This window comes from Henckelia pumila, chromosome 3, assembly GCF_033568475.1.
Source record: "Henckelia pumila isolate YLH828 chromosome 3, ASM3356847v2, whole genome shotgun sequence".
Taxonomy (NCBI): domain Eukaryota; kingdom Viridiplantae; phylum Streptophyta; class Magnoliopsida; order Lamiales; family Gesneriaceae; genus Henckelia; species Henckelia pumila.
The window spans coordinates 15,903,734-15,922,843 of NC_133122.1; the positions used below are offsets into that span (position 1 = coordinate 15,903,734).

The 19,110-nt window shown below is 37.3% G+C and overlaps 2 protein-coding genes across 4 annotated transcripts; both read left to right on the forward strand.

Annotated features, from left to right (window-relative positions):
• The first annotated feature begins 3,402 nt into the window (after nt 1-3,402).
• Nucleotides 3,403-8,549, forward strand: LOC140887403 (uncharacterized). 3 transcript variants are annotated; one of them, XR_012151818.1, is made up of 13 exons: nt 3,403-3,489; nt 3,617-3,721; nt 3,812-3,885; nt 4,010-4,081; nt 4,211-4,239; nt 4,597-4,647; nt 4,880-4,927; nt 6,383-6,442; nt 6,540-6,622; nt 6,763-6,910; nt 7,347-7,397; nt 7,770-8,086; nt 8,251-8,294. XR_012151818.1 is itself a non-coding variant. In XM_073294631.1 (13 exons), the coding sequence occupies exons 1-13, from the start codon at nt 3,446-3,448 to the stop codon at nt 8,386-8,388; spliced, it is 1,008 nt and encodes a 335-aa protein (XP_073150732.1). In that variant the 5' UTR covers nt 3,403-3,445; the 3' UTR covers nt 8,389-8,549. The 3 variants fall into 3 exon arrangements, 1 of the variants encoding a protein (XP_073150732.1); XR_012151817.1 differs by having other exon boundaries at nt 7,799-8,086; XM_073294631.1 differs by having other exon boundaries at nt 7,982-8,086; nt 8,251-8,549.
• Nucleotides 8,550-10,298: 1,749 nt separating this feature from the next.
• On the forward strand, nt 10,299-10,943 carry LOC140893359 (transcription repressor OFP6-like). The gene has a single exon (XM_073302415.1). The coding sequence runs from the start codon at nt 10,327-10,329 to the stop codon at nt 10,855-10,857; it is 531 nt and encodes a 176-aa protein (XP_073158516.1). The 5' UTR covers nt 10,299-10,326; the 3' UTR covers nt 10,858-10,943.
• The last annotated feature ends 8,167 nt before the right edge of the window (nt 10,944-19,110 follow it).

The following is a 19,110-nucleotide window of genomic DNA, read 5'->3' on the forward strand; positions in this document are numbered from 1 at the left end:
TAAAATTCATCCCATATATGCTAGGCACTCTCCTGACAATATATATATATATATATATATATCCATGCTTATAAATCTGTTGAAAGACATCTCTCTATCACATGCAGCTATCCGAAAAACCTGATTTTGATTTCATTGGAGGAAATAAAAGCAAACTGACATTTATGTTCGATCGGCAGTGATGATCGCCGAGGTCCTTTTGCATTTATACGAAGAGGTACATAATGATTTATATATTTTCTTTCTTTTTGCAGATATATGGTACGTACCAGATGCAACTCTGGCAATCGAACGCATTCTCCTGTGCACAGATGCCGGTTCGACCTGGGTTGCTCAGCATGTCTGTTACTTGATCAAGAATCACCTATGACCAAAGTGACATGCTATTCCATAGCTAGCTTTCATTTTTCTATTGAAAATAAACGTAAGAAGATCAATAATTATAAGTTGTATTTCTTTATATGTGTGGATATTTACAACACCAGGGTAACAACAAATTCATTTGTGATTTGTGAAAGAAGAATTTGTTTTCTAGGAGAAAAAACTTATTTTTGTCCGACTTATCAGGGCACCCTGTCCAACGTTAAATGATTTTTTTTTTTTTTTCACGTGGAAATCCGCAGCCGTTATTTTTGTTTGCGCACTGGATAAATCTCCGGACTAACACAATAGTCTGCAAACTACGTTAGCCAGGTAAACCACACTAGGCAATCCCTGTGTGACAGACTAGTCCAAGAATGTGTTGGTAGGGAATATTGAACTTCTGACCACTTGGCTAAAAGTTCACCTACTCTATCAACTTAGACAAACCTTATGGGCGTTAGATGATTTTTTTTGTCATCAAATGATATGGTGATAAATCATAAAAGAAAAAATAAAGCTTCACATTCTACTATAAGTTTACTTTAAATTAATTTACTTTGTCGACAAATTAAATCTATTTGACTCTTGCCGTAATTCTCAATGAGTAGAGTTTTTGTGAGATGATCTAACGAACTTTTATTCGCGAGATAGGTTAACTTCGTCTATATTTGCGATAAAAAAATAATATTTTTCATGAGTAATTTAATTAAGAAATTTATCTTACAAAATTTACTTGTAAAATCGTCTCGCATGAATTTGTGTTCTTATACTATCCTTTACAACTTTGAATATTCTTTAAGCTAAATAATTTAATAATTAAAGTTCACCAACACCAAATTAGAAAAAAAGCATAAAATGAATTCGCACGTTAAAGATTAAACTATGGAGCAGAAAACCTATGATTCAGAGTAATATATATAGAAACTTTCGTAGAAGCTGTCGCCAAACCTAAGACCCGCCCGCCTGAAAAAATCGGACTCGGACTCATCCCCGTTTTTTTTAGACCCACCCGCTCAACCTCAAAACCAGGCAGATCTAACCCAGATAGGACTCGCCATCCCGCTAACATTTAATTTTAAATATTTTTTAATTAATTATTATTATGATATATATTATATATATGTACATACAAATATATTATATGAAATATGTGTATAATATATGTATAAGTTCATATTTAATTATATATTATGTATATATATACATATATTTAATATAATATATAAAATAAGTTTTGTATAATTATAGTGTATATGTAATATAATATATTATATATGTACACAGTAAACATTATATAGGTATATATAAATTTTGATATCACACACACTAGTGTGTAGGATATTTTGAGCGATATTTGTAAAAAAAAATAAATAAAAAACTAAAACCCACCGATGGAGTTTAGTGATCGCTCACAAAAATCTTGCACACTAGGGTGCGTGGTATCAGAAATAATATATATATATATATATATATATATATATATATTATGTATATACAGGATGGGTCGAAGAGGGTCTACCCAAACGTAACCCCGTACCGTTCTTGGAGCTTGTTGAGCTGGCCCCATCCTGCAATTCATTTGATTGGGTTTGAACTACGAGACTGGTTCACACGGGTCGGAGGTCATCCTAATTATTTTATTTCATCAAAATACCGAGTAGAGTTGACATCGCCAACATGAATCAAAATAAAAATGAGACATAGTTACATGTTTATTCGTTTTTTATTATTAAAAAAAAGTTATTCTATCAAAATAAAAATGAGACATAGTTACATGTTTATTTGTTTATTGGAAGCTAAAATCATCTTTGGGAATTTAATTAGTTTATCCCTTTCAAAAGACTATTTTAAAAATAGTCTTATTTATTAAATATTTCACAATATAACCTTATTTAATATAATAATCCTAAAATACTCTCATGAATAGATTAGAATACTTAAACAGATAAATTATTTAGTTATATGTTGTACTTATCTGTCAACATTTTTTTTCTAGAAGACTAGAACTACGATTTGTTTTTCTGTATTTAGAAAATATACATTTAAAATTTTTTAATAATATAATGATGAAATATAACTTTTAATTATTGAATCATAAATTTTGTAACATAGTGCTGAATGCATATGTAGTTTTCAATTTTTTTTTGTTTTTAATTCATGATTTTTTTCCTTTATATTATTTTTTTAATACATATAAAAAAATTTAAGTTTATGATATGAAGTTCATAAATATTTTCAATTAGTTGATTTTCTTAAAATTTCATTTTATTTTTGAAATCTAATATGTTTAGTTTTCAATGATAGTACAAAATCATGATTTTTTTTCTTCCATATTTCAAATTATTCATATAAATATTTCAATTTTAACTTCAAAGAAACAATTCACCAATTAATTTAGAAGCTTAAAAAATAAATTTCACTATTATTAATTTGTTATGAATGATGTAATTTTTTTTAATTTAATTTTCTATCAATAGTATTCTTATCTTCATCAATATTTTTATTTTAATTAAATATTATTATTTATTTTCTATTTAAAAATAAAAAAAGTAAATTTTTGAATCTGCACTATTTATCTCATCTTGCAAAATAATAATTGTTCTTAATTAATTAATTAATTTTTAAAAAATGCTAATTTATCTGACTATTAATTTTTGGTAGAAAATTGCTTACTATATCTTTAGTTGTTTCTTTCACATATAAAATTTTATATTTTAATTATGAACTTGTACATTTACAATTTAATAAATATGTTTTCTGTGTTTGTTTAGAAAAGGTTAAAAAGAAAAATGAGGTAGTGTTTATGACATTTTTTAAGAAGTACTTATCTGCTTTTTATTAATAAATTTTCACAAAAATTTCAAATTTTGTTTAGGAAGAGCTTAGAAGTTAGAAGTGCTTCCAGCTCTTCCAAATACTACCTAATACAAAATAATGAAAGTTGTTTTTTGAATTAAATGCTATTTTTAAGAATTAACTTAAGGCCAAAATTGATTATTTATTTCAACTTTCAAGAAGGTTATTTGGAAAATCCCTCAAAAATTTTTAATCTGCCGCTGGCGCCTAACGTCCCGTGATTTCGATGAGTCTTAACCTTTTTTCACCAACTAATTTTTCCAGCTACAGGTACTATTCTTCACAGCCTATGCCACAATTCTTTCGTTGATACTCTGTTATTCAAGCAAAATCTCGCAATTTGCCATTGTGTACTTTCGTGATTTAGTGTGCCACCTCTGTTTATGTTCATTTGCAGGAGATTTTTAGCCACAAGGTGTTCAATTTCCCGTATGGGCAGCGAGAAGACAAGTCTTGTTCCGACAAGAAGGCATGCTGATCTTCGGGTCATCAACGTTTCTGGGTATTTTCAGGAACTCGTTCTGATTATATCCTTTGTTTTTAATGGTATAAAAACCTTATATTTTGTTGATTTTGGAATCGTTTGACTCAGGTACAAAGCAGATTTGTTGGAGATTCATTGCCAGGATCCTACGTTTCATGTCTTGTTTATTCCTGGCAATCCTGGTACATAAGTTCTTGTTTGTGTACATTATGTGAAGGGGCCACCATGAATTTAGTGGTGGTGTGAGCTAAATTTGTATTTTTTAAAAACTAGACCAAAATTTGTGCTTGAAAATTTATGTGGTAGGTGTTATCTCCTTTTACACCGAGTTTTTGGAGTCATTGTTTGAGCTGCTGGGAGGGACCGCTTGTGTCACAGGCAAGAAAAGATTGAATTTTTTTTTCCCTGAGTGTTGGAAATTCTATGATTATGGTTGTTTAGATATAAGAATTTCCATTATAGAACCATGCATCTGGTGCTGATTGGTTGAGTTTGTGCTTGGTGAAGCTATTGGCCATGTATCTCACACACAAAAGGTATTTATTACTTTAAATCTTGATTTTGAGGCGATAATGGTCTTGGATTTCAAATGTTTTTTTTTTCACTTTGAATCAATATAGTCGTTTTGATACCTATTTTAAAAGTGCCTCCAATTAAGAAATGATCTCAAAGTCAAATCTCTTTATTTTATTTTTATCACTTGTTTCATTCAACTAAGGCATATCTTGACGTGATTTGCAAAATTTTGAAGTTGCTTGTTCTGACATCACAAAAAATTTCTACTGATGGATGTATGCGATCATCGGAATGAGATATAGATATTTTTATGTTGGCATTATCACAATGGCTGATAATAACTATACTACGTACCTTTGTGGTTTCTCTCTTGCTAGAACTGGGAATCAGGAAGGTTGTTCTCATTACAAGAACAAATTGAGCATAAGGTTAGCTTTATAGCACCGTTGTTTCAGCAAAAATAATGGTTAGCTTGTTGAAAGAGTTCTGGTTACCAGATAGGCTATTATATTATGAATGTATATTATTTCTTATCAAAAAAAAATTATGAATGTCTATTATTATGCGTACGATCCAGTAATGATTCACAAAGTCTCATTCAGTTCAACATACAATTTTTTTGTTAGCATACGTGGATCTTCTGACCCCTGTCTTTTGCAGATTAGCTTCATCGAGCATGTATTTCAAGATGCATTACCGATTGTGCTGGTAAGTGGTTTTTCTATTATTGCTAACAGTCAGAGCAATTCTCTCAAGGGTTAGTTGCTGCAATTTGCTGACCTTTTTCATGAGTTCCTGATTTGGACCGATGGTAGATATACTGGTGGCGGGATCTTACATTGATGGATCTGGGTGGGATGTATTACTATTAAGTTGGTTGGGTAGGTTTGGTGAAATGTGATCTCCACACTGCAGCTCATGATCAGTTACTTTTAATCCATGAAAACGAAAAAATTGTATCGATGGGTCAAATGTGGCAATACGAAAGAATGTGTACCATTGTACGAAAGCAGCAATAATCGTTGGTTATGTTTAGTGGTGCAAGTGAGCCAAACAACTTGCAGTGGCTTGTGTGCGGCTTAATCGAAACTCCAAGTAAACTTAATGACTCGGGCTCGAGTACTCGACAACTCTTGAGCTTGAGTGTTTTTTGCCATGAATTTCATTTTGCCATTAACCAGATAGCTTTAACCACTGATTTCAGCAATTTAAATTGTAATTTTTTTTTTAAATATGCAGTTACACTCGAGCTTAACTCATGCTTGATTGATGCCCTATAAAATCAAGCTTCTCAAGCTCAAGTTTGAGTTACTTTAAAATTACTCTAATTAAGCTTGAACTTGAAAATCTCTACTTGAGACAAAAATTTTCAGTTGAGCTTGAGCTTGAGCTCAAGTACAAGTATTGAGTTTTTTGAGTTGAGCTGGTGTGACGTGTTTTTCGAGCTTGTTTTTGTTTTTGTGTACCCCTAGTATATGATAATGAGGTAGTAACATCCAACGATCACTCCAACTGCTCACATAACCTTGGTTCTAGTATTATTTGTTGAACTGAGCATTAGTCAGCTTCACTAAAACTTGTAACTTATGATAATGATGTATTGCAAATCTTTTGAACTGGGAGTAGCCCAAGCAGAATGTTTCAATCAATGTGCCACGAAAGAGAGTCGGACAATCATCTAACCAACAAACTTTTTTCAAGAATTTCTGTTAAATAATTACAAGGATGTAGCTCAAATTATCGAATGCTTTGATCCTAGCTAAACCAAATTTCAATAAAATTAGTTCTATGAGTCTATATATATATTATCTATTATCGCGTGTTTCTAGTTTTATCTCGATTCTTTTTGGTTGTTAGAAGCCTCTTTTCCGAAGGGAAGCCCCTCGCACTGTGGGCGAGTCTGATGCCATTGAACGAAATTAGCTAATGTGATGCTTTTGGTCATCTTAGATATCTTTATTTTAATGACAAGACAAAATTTGCTTTCCTCTTTTGGTGCCTCATATATTTTGCCATTTGTGTGTTTCAATATTATTTGATTTTGCTTTTGAAAAAACATAAATAAATATTATTGGATTTTCAGCAATGGATTTGAATCTGTTGCAAAATATCCTGTAAACACAATTTTCCCCCAAATTCTTGACATTTGGTTTCTATCTGAAGGTTGGCCACTCTATTGGTTGTCACATCTCTCTTGAATTATTTAGAAGATATCAGGAGAAGGTATGCAATCAGATTTGATATTTATCCAGCTTTATTTTCCTGTTTCTATTCTTTTTTATCGGAAGAACCCCATCTGACCTCAATTATTATGCTATAGGTCATATACTGCATTTGCCTGTATCCATTTTTGGCGACGGATGCTGCATCATCAAAACAGGCTACAATTAGAAGAATTGCCACGTAAAGCTCTTTAATTTGTTTAATTGGGTGCATCTGTCATTTTCTCACTAACATTTTATCAGAGTGTTGAACTACTCATGATTATAAAGAAATTTTTTCTTTATCAAAGCGAGTAATTTTTTTTTAATTTGTGCGGTCAGGTCTCGAGCTCTAAGTACTGGATTAAGCTCCCTTGGAGCCTTTCTCGGATTTCTCCCAGCCCGTTTTTCAAAATTCCTTGCCAAGATAATTTTAGGCAAATCTTGTTCTTCTTCTACGGTGGAGGTTCTATGTACTCATGTACTTAAGGTTGAAGTATTCTCTTCAAATCAACGGGAGTTCTAGATTTCTTCACTTGCTTTGTCTATCATGTCTTTACCGTCAAGTCTTTGCCTTTTTTCCTGAGTTCTGTGATCAATCTCACGATGAATCGTTTTCCAATGCTTAATTCAAATCCATGGTGTATGTTTGGGAAAAAAAAAGTAGTTGGGTATATCTGAGACCATTAATTTTGTCATCTTAAATTATGATGTCACTCTCTTATCAAAATTTTTGGGTCTGCTGCTATGCGCGTGATTAGATCCTGTTAGTTGCGCCAGTAAATAATATTCATCAATTGTTTTCCTCGAAAATAAAGTGGTTTTTTTTGTATTAAAAAATTATGGATGTTACTCGATTATATAGGATAGACCTATTCGCATTCATATGTTGTGAGAAACCTTTTTTCTTTTTCTTTTTTGTTCAGTATCATGTGGTGCGGAATATGCTATACATGGCAAAGACTGAATTCGAGAAGGTACCTTTCGCATCTCATTCCGATTTTGACAAATGGAAGATGTAATGTCGATCGAACTCATAAAGTCATAAGCTACGTGGCTTGGTTTTCTGCGGTTTTTATCAGTATAGTGACCTGAGTTATAGTCAGTAAATGTGATTTTTCCGACTTCCCCAATCCCCATGGTGAATGTTTCATCATCTGTATTTGTTTTACCAAGTATATATTCCATCAATATTAGGTTATATTCTAACCTCTAAGAAAGCGCACTCATGTTTTGCACATTTTGTCAAAGCTAGGGAGCTGCAGTTTATGAAGCTATGTGTTTCGCGATAATAAATGTTTGTAGTATATCATGTTTCACAGTTTTTATCATTCACATGGTGCCAATAGATAAAATCTACTGATCAAGGGGTAAACAGGCTGCGGGGATGAAGAGGGACGATTTCTTATATTTAAGGGGATGAGATACTACGACTCATGCGAGTCTTTAGTAAAATAGCCGAGGGACCGGTCCCCTTCATCCCATGCTAGGCACTCTCCTGACAATATATTCATGCTTGACCGAACATGAATCTGATTTCAACTCGACATCTCTATCACAGCTACCCGAAACACCAGATTTCGATTTCATTGGAGGAAATAAAAGAAAACTGGCCTTTCTGTTCGGCAGTGATGATCACTGGGGTCCTTTGCATTTATACGAAGAGGTACTTAATGCATTATTTTCTTTCTTTTTTTTTTGCTAGTGCAGCTCAAGATTTTTATTTCTTCCAATTTTGAGGCTAGAAGGTATAGGATTTATTCATTCTTGCAAGATATTATCGGGTTAGCGATTCGTTTTAATCGTATAGAATGACCCAACTTGTTACAGATTTATGAGAAGGTACCCGATGCAACTCTGGCAATCGAACGCGAGGGTCACACGCACGCATTCTCCTGCACCGACGCCGGTTCGACCTGGGTTGCTCAGCATGTCTGTAGTTTGATCAAGAATCACTTACCAAAGTGACATGCTATTCCATAACTAGCTTTCATTTATCTATTGAAAATAAACATAAGCAGATCAATAATTATAAGTTGTATTTCTTTATTATATGTTGGATATTTGCAACACCAGGCTAACAAAAAATTCATGGTAGAAATTTTTTTCTAGTAGAAAACTTATGGGTGAATTGGTTTTCAGTCCCTAAATCCAAAAGCAAATTAAGAATCAGTCCCTTGTCAGAAAAAATTTGTTTGCACTCCCTGGGCCCACATTATTTTATTCGGATAAAATTAAGTACAAAACATTGAAAATATGGTACAAATACAAGATATTTGAGCACTAATTGTTCAAGATCGAGTACAAAAAATACAATTTTGAGTATAAAATCTAAACATCTTTATTAACGTGAACTTGCAACATGTGTTTGAGTACTCAAAAATCATATATTTGTATCAGATCTAACACATTGGGTACTCAAAAATCACATATGTGTACCATATTTTTAATGTTTTGTACCGATTTTCATCCAAATAAGATAAATGTGTTATTAATATCAATATTTTTTAGTACTCGAAAATCATATATTTATACTAGATCTAACACATTTGATACTCAAATATCATGTATTTGTACCATATTTTTCATGTTTTGTACCGAATTTTATTCGAAACAAAACATGTGGCCCAGGGAGTTTAAACAAAGTTTTTTTCTGACAGGGACTGATCATTAATTTTTGTTTAGGTTTGGGGACTGAATTATAATTAACCGAAAACTTATATTTGTCCGACTTATTAGGGCACCCTGTCCAACGTTAAATTTTTTTTGTCATCAAGTGATATGGTAATAAATTATAAAAGGAAAAATAAAGATTAACATTCTTCTATTAGTTTTCTTAAAGATTAATTAAATTTGACCTTTTAACATAATTCTAATACGAGTCGTAGGTTTTTTGCAAGATGGTACGGGTCAATTTTGTCCATATTTATAATAATATTTTCATGGGTAAAAGATGATATGGATCAATTTTGTTCATATTTATAATAAAAAAATAATATTTTCATGGGTGATCTAATTAGGAATTTGTCTCACAAAATTCAATTGTAAGACAGTTTAACAAGAGCTTTTTTTGTTCCTATATTATCCTTCACGATTTTAAATATTTTTTAAGCTAAAAAATTTAATAATTAAAGTTCACCGACACCAAATTAGAAAAAAAAAAACATAAAATGAATTCACACATTAAACAATGGAGCAGAAAACTTGTGATTCAGAGTGATATAAAACGTTCGTTGCATCAAATTGAAGGTGTAATGTTAGCAAGGAAGGGGACATCTTGGGCGAAGTAAATAAAGTTGGTGTAAATTAAAGACATTTAATTAATAAGATGAATCTTTTCAATATTATATATATCACCACTCACCTTTTTCTTTTGCTTCGATATAAATACTATAAATTGGTATAATTTAAAGAACCGTTATCTATTACATAGTACATGAATTTATCAAGATATATAAATGTTAGATTATTTTTAAATGGATTTATCCAACGTACTTTTAATCTATAACATGTTAAAGATAAATTTGAACAAGTTGTAGCTCACACATTCAATTAAAAATAAAAATACTATTTGCCTAATATTTGATATACATGTATATAATATAATTAAAAAATTAAAATATAATATACCCGTCATATATATTTCTTGAAAATTTTAGTTTTCAAGGACTTTGTTTGGAAATATTTAGGAGTATCCCTCAAAGTTCACGGGCAGAATTTATAGGTTAACGAGTCTGGCAGAGAGATAACACTAGTGCCTGACTCCCTAACTTCAATGCACATATTATTATTCATATATTATTATTTAATATTATTATATATGTAAAATTAATCTTCTTCACCATTTTCACACACTAGAACTCACAGTAATCAATCATTCCATTCACTCTCCCCTTCCTTTTCAGAATGTCAAGCTCCAAGAAAAGATACATTAATCTAAACAAAGCAGCTGTAAACTTAGGATGCGGCGGCTGCAGAAGGCCAAGATTATCCGCCGTCTTCCACCCAAGGCCACGGCGGATCAGAGAAAAACACTCCCCCGGCCACCAGTACCAGGACTCTTCCTCTAGTTCATTCGACACCGCCACCTCCGCCACCACCACCACCAGTTTCACCTCCTCCGACACGGAGTCAGAGCTCAAGGCCGGCCTGAGGTGTGTGCAGGGCTTCGGAAGGATCGGAGATCAGAGCGTGGCGGTGGAGAAAGTTTCCGACGACCCATATCTTGATTTCCGGCAGTCGATGCTACAGATGATTCTGGAGAAGGAGATATACTCGAGAGATGAACTCAAAGAGCTGCTGTCTTGTTTCTTGCAGCTGAATTCGCCGTACTATCATGGGATTATCGTGAGGGCTTTCACGGAAATCTGGAACGGAATGCACTCTGCTTCCGCCGCCGGCGCGCATGGGGGGCGGAGCATGCCACGTGATTTGTAGCTTTTGCACGTGCGATGTTATATACATATATCCATTCAAATGAAAGGAAAGAGAAGTGTATATGTTTCGCCGATGGAGTTGTGACTTTTGTGAAGTTAGTAGTATGTCAAATTTGTAATCTCACATTATGTTTTGTTGTTTTTAGTCTAAATTAATAAAAGTATTGTTGCTGTTATTTTTATTGATAAAGATCAAATTTAGTGTGCAAAAATATGTAACGATTAGTTCATATGATAACTGATATTTACTAAAATTTGATGGTTCGGGTCCCACTCAAGTCTAAAGCCTCGAGTCTAGAGATGAACCTGAAATCAAGCAAATAATGTTAGAAGGGGCCGGGAGGGTATCCCGGCGTAGCCCCTCCGACGCTCAAGTCAGAGACGTGAACGAATAAGAAAAAGAGGAGCTTAGGCACCCCTCAAAATGAAAGTGAATTGAATTAAATGGAAGGAGCAAACCCGTATTTATAGAAGGTAAAGTAGGGGACCACGAACACTTTGTAGAGGACTACGAGCGTGTAGCTCACGCGCCTCTTTTCTAGAGCTCGTCCTCCAAAGACAACTCAAAGCACAAAACCAAGCTTGTCCAGCCTAGGGGGCGCCCGCCTTAGGCGAGCCTCTCCTCCGCTGCCTTCATATACTCTTTCACACCTCCCTTTCAAATTGCCATAAGCTTTCGACTTACCTTAGAGACCTCACGTCTAAGGTCCAACTGGACGGGGCTATCCTTCATCCCTTAGGAGCCAACATACATCTTCTTCCATAATCCCCTGACGAGCCAGCCCTACCTCTAAACATGAGACTCGGACCTTAGTCTTTGGTTATGGGCCTTCATTGGGCTCAAGCACTTGATGGGCCTACTCATGGAGTATCACCAGTCTCCCCCTCCCAAGTCGAGTTGAATCGCAGGTTCAAAACTCGATTGTGTGAATTTCATAGTCAGGACCTTTATTTCTTGTATTCTTGTTAAGTTAGGCACCTGGGGCTGGCGATTCAAAAATTTCTCTAACAGACCCGAAAAATTCGCGGTGCGACCAATTGATGACTTTCGCGGGATTAGTTGTTTGGGTGGAACCTTTCACGCATCCCTAGGCCCATCTCTCACCCTTCACTTTTGAATTTTGGATGGTAGATCTCACCCATCCTTATTCTATAAATACTCACTCTTCCCTTCATTCTCATTTTCCTTCTCCTATTTTCACCCCAAGCATTCACCCACCTTCTCCCATCGCCCCTCGCCTCACGCACGCCCAACCCTCGCCCGAGCTCGCCCTCGCCCAGGCTCGCCCCAAGCTCGCCCAAGCCCTCGCCCAGGCTCGCCCCAAGCTCGCCCAAGCCCTCGCCCGAGCTCGCCCTCGCCCAGGCTCGCCCCAAGCTCGCCCTCGCCCAGGCTCGCCCAAGACCTCGCCCAGGCCTTCGCCCAAGCTCGCCCTCGCCCAGGCTCGCCCAAACCCTCGCCCAAGCCTTCGCCCAGGCTCGCCCAAACCCTCGCCCAAGCTCGCCCTTCACGTGTTTGACGAATTGCTCGGCTCAACTTGTTCGTGTTGGATAGCTCTCATCTCAACTTACTTGGTTTCTTCGCTCGTTCCTTAGTTTTTTGTTTTCGTCAATTTTTCAAATTATTCGGTAAGTACTTTCTTCCCCTTTGAAATTTGACTTTACTTGTGTTCCCTATATTCCCCTTAAAAATCATCTTAGGTTGATGTCTTCCTCCGAATCTTCCAATTCTTCACGTGATTCCGACGAATCTAGTGATTCTGAGGAGAGTAGTGAGTACTTTGAGCCCGAGAAAGTTGAGGAAAACATAGGTCATAGTCGTCCTGGGAAAGAAATTCGTCATGTCCAGCGACAAGCAAACATTTCCAATGCCGATACCCTTTGGTTTGGGCACTTGACCTCCGCCCTCCAGTCTACTTCCGAGCCCATCCTTAGGGCTTTAGGACACATTCCTACCTCCCACCATATCATAATCCCATCCTCGAAAGATCGCCCTTATCTAGCTCCCCCCGGGTATTACACATTCTTCCAGTAGCAGCTAGAGGCGGGTCTTAGGTTCCCGATGCCAGATTTCTTCAAGGATCTCAGTAGTTACTACCAAGTGCACATCGGCCAGTTGTCACCCAATGCATTCCGTACCATTTGCAGTTTTTCAGTGTTATTCCACTCTTTGGGTCTTCCGGTGAATTGCACCACTTTTTCCTACTTCTTAGTCTTGGGTCAATCGAAAGAGGGGTCTATTTATGTGACTTCTCGTTCCAATCCCAAACTTTTCGGCGGTGCTCCTAGTCATGTGAAAAGTTGGAAAAGATGTTTCTTTTTCATCAAACCTCCTGTAGAGTGGCAGTGCACCACTGAGTGGTATCCCACCTTCACTAAGCTCGACCCTCCCGAAAACCTCAAGAAAAACAAAGAATATCTCCGCATGCGAGAGAAACTGGGAGATAGGTGCTTTAGCATTCCTCACCTTTTATCCGAAGATTTCTTATGCCACGCTAATCTTAGCCCCGCAGGTGTCGAGTTGGAGGGTGATGCCGGTAGTTACTTTTACCTTATAAACTTTATGATGAAAAATCTTCAACATCTTCTAATATTCTCATGCTCTTATCTTTGCAGGGGCTAGAGTCATGAATGTCATATTCCTTCGTGATCTTGAGAAGAAGGAGAAAGCTGGTGGTTCTCCAGCTGAGCCATCCAAAAAAAAAAATAGGCGAAGGCCCCCGCCATTGTCAAGAAAGATGAAGGACCCTCATCCCCTACCAAAAAGAAACAAGCTCCGCCTAAGAAAACCTCCAAGAAGTCCAACTCTCTTACCCCTCCAAAAGTCAAGACTTCTCGCGCCCGTGGCAAGGAGAAGATTCCCGAAAGTCCAAGCCCTTCAGTAAAATCCAAAAGGAAAATGGAAGCTCTCTACGACTTCGATTGCCTCCATCTCCTCTTCAGAGGAAACAGGGTCCAGCCATCCAGGCATCCCTCACACGGGTCCGAGCATATACCCCTCATACACCCCAGAGTCGACCATCGTGGGACGTGGTCCCAATCACATTGCGCATGGGCTCCTATACAATCTTCCATCCACTGCTGATGCCGAGTTTCTGAGCTCTCTCGAGTACTTAGACGTTGTCGATCGCACTTGCAGTAGCATCACAGATGTAAGCTCTCATTATCCCCTTTTTTTTTTTTTTTTAAGTTCCTTATTTATAATCATGTGCTATACTTCATTCTCACACTGTTCACATTTGATCTTTTATTTCAGGGTGCCATGTGTTTAGGAGAGTTGGTTGCACGCGTCAACTCCTTCAAGAAAATCATTCTCGAAAACTTGAAGAACAAGTCCATCATTGACGGGTTTACGGCCAAGATTGAGGAGTCACAAAGAGCACGCAACCATGAGCTGCAAGATTTGAAGGCTCAATCTGACGAGCTACTGATGAAGAAGGAGGAGGAGGTCCAGCAGCTAAAGAGAGCTCATGAGATGGAGATCCAGAATTTGAAGGAGAGGATGGAGTCTTCCAAGGCTAAGGCACAACAGGAACACCAAGAAGAACTAGCTCGAGCTCGATCATCCTTCAAGGAAGAGTTCCTCAAATCCGAGGAGTTCAAAGAGATTTGGGGTCCCAAGGCATTTCGGTACTTGGACGTGGGCTTCACGGGTGCCGTGAAGCAGTTCAAGGACAACGGATACCCTCCTCCAGGCGCCTCTAATGATTTCATCAGCCTTAGAGACCTTTTGGCGAGCCTTCCATCGGATATCTAGGCTCATATTGATTTATTTATGTTTTGTCATCATCATCGTGGACGATACGCGCCTTTAGGTGCTTATTTTGTCATAATGAATATTGTTTTATCTTCCTCCGTCTTTACTTTTGACATGCAAGTATGACATGTATGACTTTTATGCTTCATTATTTTGCGTCGCAATCTTCATGGACATATGAAATTTCTCTTCTTGCTTTTCTTGTATGTATAATTTTTCTCCATTTGCAATTGTTAACTTTCACATGGCGCACCACATATTCCAACATTAATTTTCAACTCCACCCCTCAAACTCCTCTACTAGGTTATTACCTTAATAGAAAAAATACGATTTTCAACTCCACCCCTCAAACTCCTCTACTAGGTTATTACCTTAGTAGGAAAAATACGATTTTCAACTCCACCCCTCAAAATCCTCTACTAGGTTATGACCTTAGTAGGAAAAATACGATTTTCAACCTCCAACCCCTCAAACTCCTCTACTAGGTTATGACCTTAGTAGGAAAAGTACGATTTTCAACTCTACCCCTCAAACTCCTCTACTAGGTTATGACCTTAGTAGGAAAAGTATGATTTTCAACTCCACCCCTCAAACTCCTCTACTAGGTTATGACTTTAGTAGAAAAAATATGTTTTTCAACCTCCAACCCCTCAAACTCCTCTACTAGGTTATGACCTTAGTAGAAAAAATACGATTTTCAACTCCAACCCTCAAACTCCTCTACTAGGTTATGACCTTAGTAGGAAAAATATGTTTTTCAACCTCCAACCCCTCAAACTCCTCTACTAGGTTATGACCATAGTAGGAAAAATATGTTTTTCAACCTCCAACCCCTCAAACTCCTTTACTAGGTTATGACCTTAGTAGGTAAAATATGTTTTTCAACCTCCAACCTCTCAAACTCCTCTACTAGGTTATGACCTTAGTATGAAAAATACGATTTTCAACTCCAACCCTCAAACTCCTCTACTAGGTTATGACCATAGTAGGAAAAATATGTTTTTCAACCTCAAACCCCTCAAACTCCTCTACTAGGTTATGACCTTAGTAAGAAAAATATGTTTTTCAACCTCCAACCCCTCAAACTCCTCTACTAGGTTATGACCTTAGTAGGAAAAATACGATTTTCAACTCCAACCCTCAAACTCCTCTACTAGGTTATGACCATAGTAGGAAAAATATGTTTTTTAACCTCCAACCCCTCAAACTCCTCTACTAGGTTATGACCATAGTAGGAAAAATATGTTTTTCAACCTCCAACCCCTCAAAGTCCTCTACTAGGTTATGATCTTAGTAGGAAAAATACGATTTTCAACTCCAACCCTCAAGCTCCTCTACTAGGTTATGACCATAGTAGGAAAAATACGATTTTCAATTCCAACCCTCAAACTCCTCTACTAGGTTATGACCATAGTAGGAAAAATATGTTTTTCAACCTCCAACCCCTCAAACTCCTCTACTAGGTTATGACCATAGTAGGAAAAATACGATTTCATGCCCCGGGACACATATGCTTAGAGTTCACATAATTTAGGAACCCATGCAAAGCACCATTCATTTTAACAACAGAACCACATATTACTTCAAAACAAGAAATTGATTTCATTGAACTTGAAATTCTTACAAAAACGATAATTCAAAACGAGATACATCAGTAAGTAAGCTAAGGATAATATTTCCTAAGATGATAAGCGTTCCAGGGCCTCTTCAAAGCTTTGCCACGTGTATCCTCCAAGTAGTAGGCTCCCGAGCTAAGCTTCTCAATGACTTTAAAAGGACCATCCCACTTCGGGTCCAATTTCCCTCTTTGCTCCTCTTGCACCTTCTTTAAGACCAAATCACCCACTTGAAAGCTTCTCTGGACAACTCGACGGTTATAAGCTTGAGTCATACGACATTTGTAAGCTTCCAACCGAATTGTTGCAGCCTCCCTTTTTTCTTCCACCAAATCCAGATCAGTACATCTTTTTTCTCCATTATCTTCATCATAAAACATGACCCTAGCTGATTCCATCCCGACTTCCACTGGCAACACCGCCTCATTACCATAAACCAAGCTGAAGGGCGTTTCCTTCGTTCCTTCTCTAGGTGTAGTTCGATACGCCCACAAAACACTTGGCAACTCATCCACCAAATTTCCTTTTGCTTTCCCAAGTCTAGTCTTTAAGCCTTGCACCAATGATCTTGTAGTAGCCCGTACCCTAATTGAGTAATTAAAGGATTAATGCTAATTAAATAAATTGGGTATCGGACGGATCGGAAGCTCCGAAGGCACGATCGGAAGCTCCGAACAGGATCGGAAGCTCCGATGAGCGATCGGAGTCACCGATGATATTACGTCATCCATGACGTGTGGTTGGATCGGAAGCTCCGATCAGGATCGGAAGCTCCGATCACCCCTATCCGAAGTCAACAAGTGATATTTTGACATGTGGCAGATCAGGATCTTCGGAAGCTCCGATGGCATGATCGGACGTTCCGATCGAGGTTCGGACATTCCGATCAAGGATCGGAAGTTCCGATCGTTGTCTATAAATAGAGGGCCGAGGCTTCATTTCCAATTGCCAATTCCGAGTATTTCCCTCTCCTTTCTAGTATATTCGAGTTGTTCTAGCCTTCCTAGGCTTGACCCGGCGGTCGGCGAGGCGTTCGGTAGTCGTAGCGGAGTTGTGCCCAAGTTCTGGAGGCATCGACATCAAAGGGCTAACGACAGACGAAAGTATAGCTTTTGCTTCCTATAAATATTTAGGAGTATGCAATAGCTTAGTTAAGGCTTTTAGAGCACTTTAATGATAGTAGTATCATTTGGCAGTGTAGAGAAGACTATAGGCGTGGACCTAGACTTGGTAGAGCTTGCACTGATTTGAGGTACGGAAGTACTGTTTGAGATATCCTGACTGAGTATGCATGTATTATGTGACTGCATGGTTTATATGTCATTGATTTATGCTGCATTCATTTGCATACTGAGCTATCTCCTTCGAGATATCTGTTAGTAGGGTTTTTCACTATCCTGTTAATGGTTGGACTTCCATCGATTTGGGTCCGAAATATCCACTGGTATTATGGTATGGGAGCCACCTCCTGAAGCGACGGCACAGCGTGCTACATACCAGGGCCCGGTCTGTCTCTGTTATCTGATCCTTGACCTCGAGTTTTTAGGGAGTTCACTTTGCATGCATGTATACTCATACTCTCGTACTGAGCGTTTTATGCTCACGTCTCGTACTCTGTGTTTCTGGACACCCTATTCCATGGGGCAGGTCTGCGATTGGACGAGGAGGGTGGATCCAGGAGGGGCTAGTCAGTGGTTGGCCAGCTGGAGCTTCGTCTAGGTTTTATTACTGTTGTTTGGGTTGATACAGCTATTCGATTTGGTTGTATATTATTTGGATAAATTACAGATTCCTTTATTTGGGATTGTATAACGTTTATGGTTTTCGCAGTTTTATTCTGATATCTGTTTAATTAAGTTAATTGCATGCCTAAGTTCTGTTTAGTAGGTGATCCGGGTAAGGGTCACTACATTTATGGTATCATTGTTGGAGAACGGTGATCAGATCAATCAGAATTGATACCCGGTGCAGCGGAAGTTTAAAATTTTTATATGGAACGATTCCATAATGGGTATCAAAACTTTACGATTAAATTGTGTGTGTAAAAATTAAATAACAATTATAAATTTTTACCTCCAATCTCGAATCGAGATTATGGACACTAACAGATTACTCTGCTCTTGTTGTATATCCCTGAAACTGATGGACGAACTGTTCTTCAATCAGGTCCATGAACAGAGATTTAATCCCTCTGATAGATTGCACTAGAAAATCTATCAGAAGTTTCTACGAAGAGAATTAACGAATTTGATCCGTTAAACCAGACTGCAAATTCAAAATTCACAGGCTGGATTTTTCCCGAGCAGAGGGGAGGGGGGCGGCCACTTTTAGAGAGAAAAACTAGGGTTTTCGAAAATTGTGACCTCTGTTGTGTAATTTCTGTACTGCAATAACTTATTTATAATGTGGGCTGCTAACAGCTTAGGGCCCATTAGTCATAAGTTCAAGCCTGACAAGCAAAGCCCGCATGTTCAGAAATTAATATAAAATTCATCGTGACTCAGATTGATAAACCAATTTCACCAATGTTCACAGAAACCATTTCTGCACCTTTTAAAGTCAAGATAAATTTTTCTGAATCCGAATTCAGTGATTTCCAAAAATGCCCATCCCTATGTCATTTTAGGAAATCTTACTCCTCTACTCTTAAATAAGAAGTCCCACTTCTTTGTTCATTAAATTTAACTCTTTAAATTTAACTATCTCAACGGGGATTAAAAATCCATTACTCTGTGTGACCCTCAATGGTTCAGGGATACAGCTAGCCGTGGGCTCACAACTCCTTGTGACTCGGAACAACAATTTCCGACTTGCCCATCGAATCATGGTAAGAGCGCCTAGCAACATCGCCCCATGATTCCCTAGGTATCACTGATAGTGCCT

Coding starts and splice junctions, on each gene's coding strand:
- LOC140887403 (XM_073294631.1), top strand. CDS start 3,446: ATGAGTCTTAACCTTTTTTCACCAACTAATTTTTCCAGCTACAG. Junction 4,648..4,879: donor AAGAACAAATTGAGCATAAG/GTTAGCTTTATA, acceptor TGTCTTTTGCAG/ATTAGCTTCATCGAGCATGT. Junction 6,443..6,539: donor TTAGAAGATATCAGGAGAAG/GTATGCAATCAG, acceptor ATTATGCTATAG/GTCATATACTGCATTTGCCT.
- LOC140893359 (XM_073302415.1), top strand. CDS start 10,327: ATGTCAAGCTCCAAGAAAAGATACATTAATCTAAACAAAGCAGCTGTA.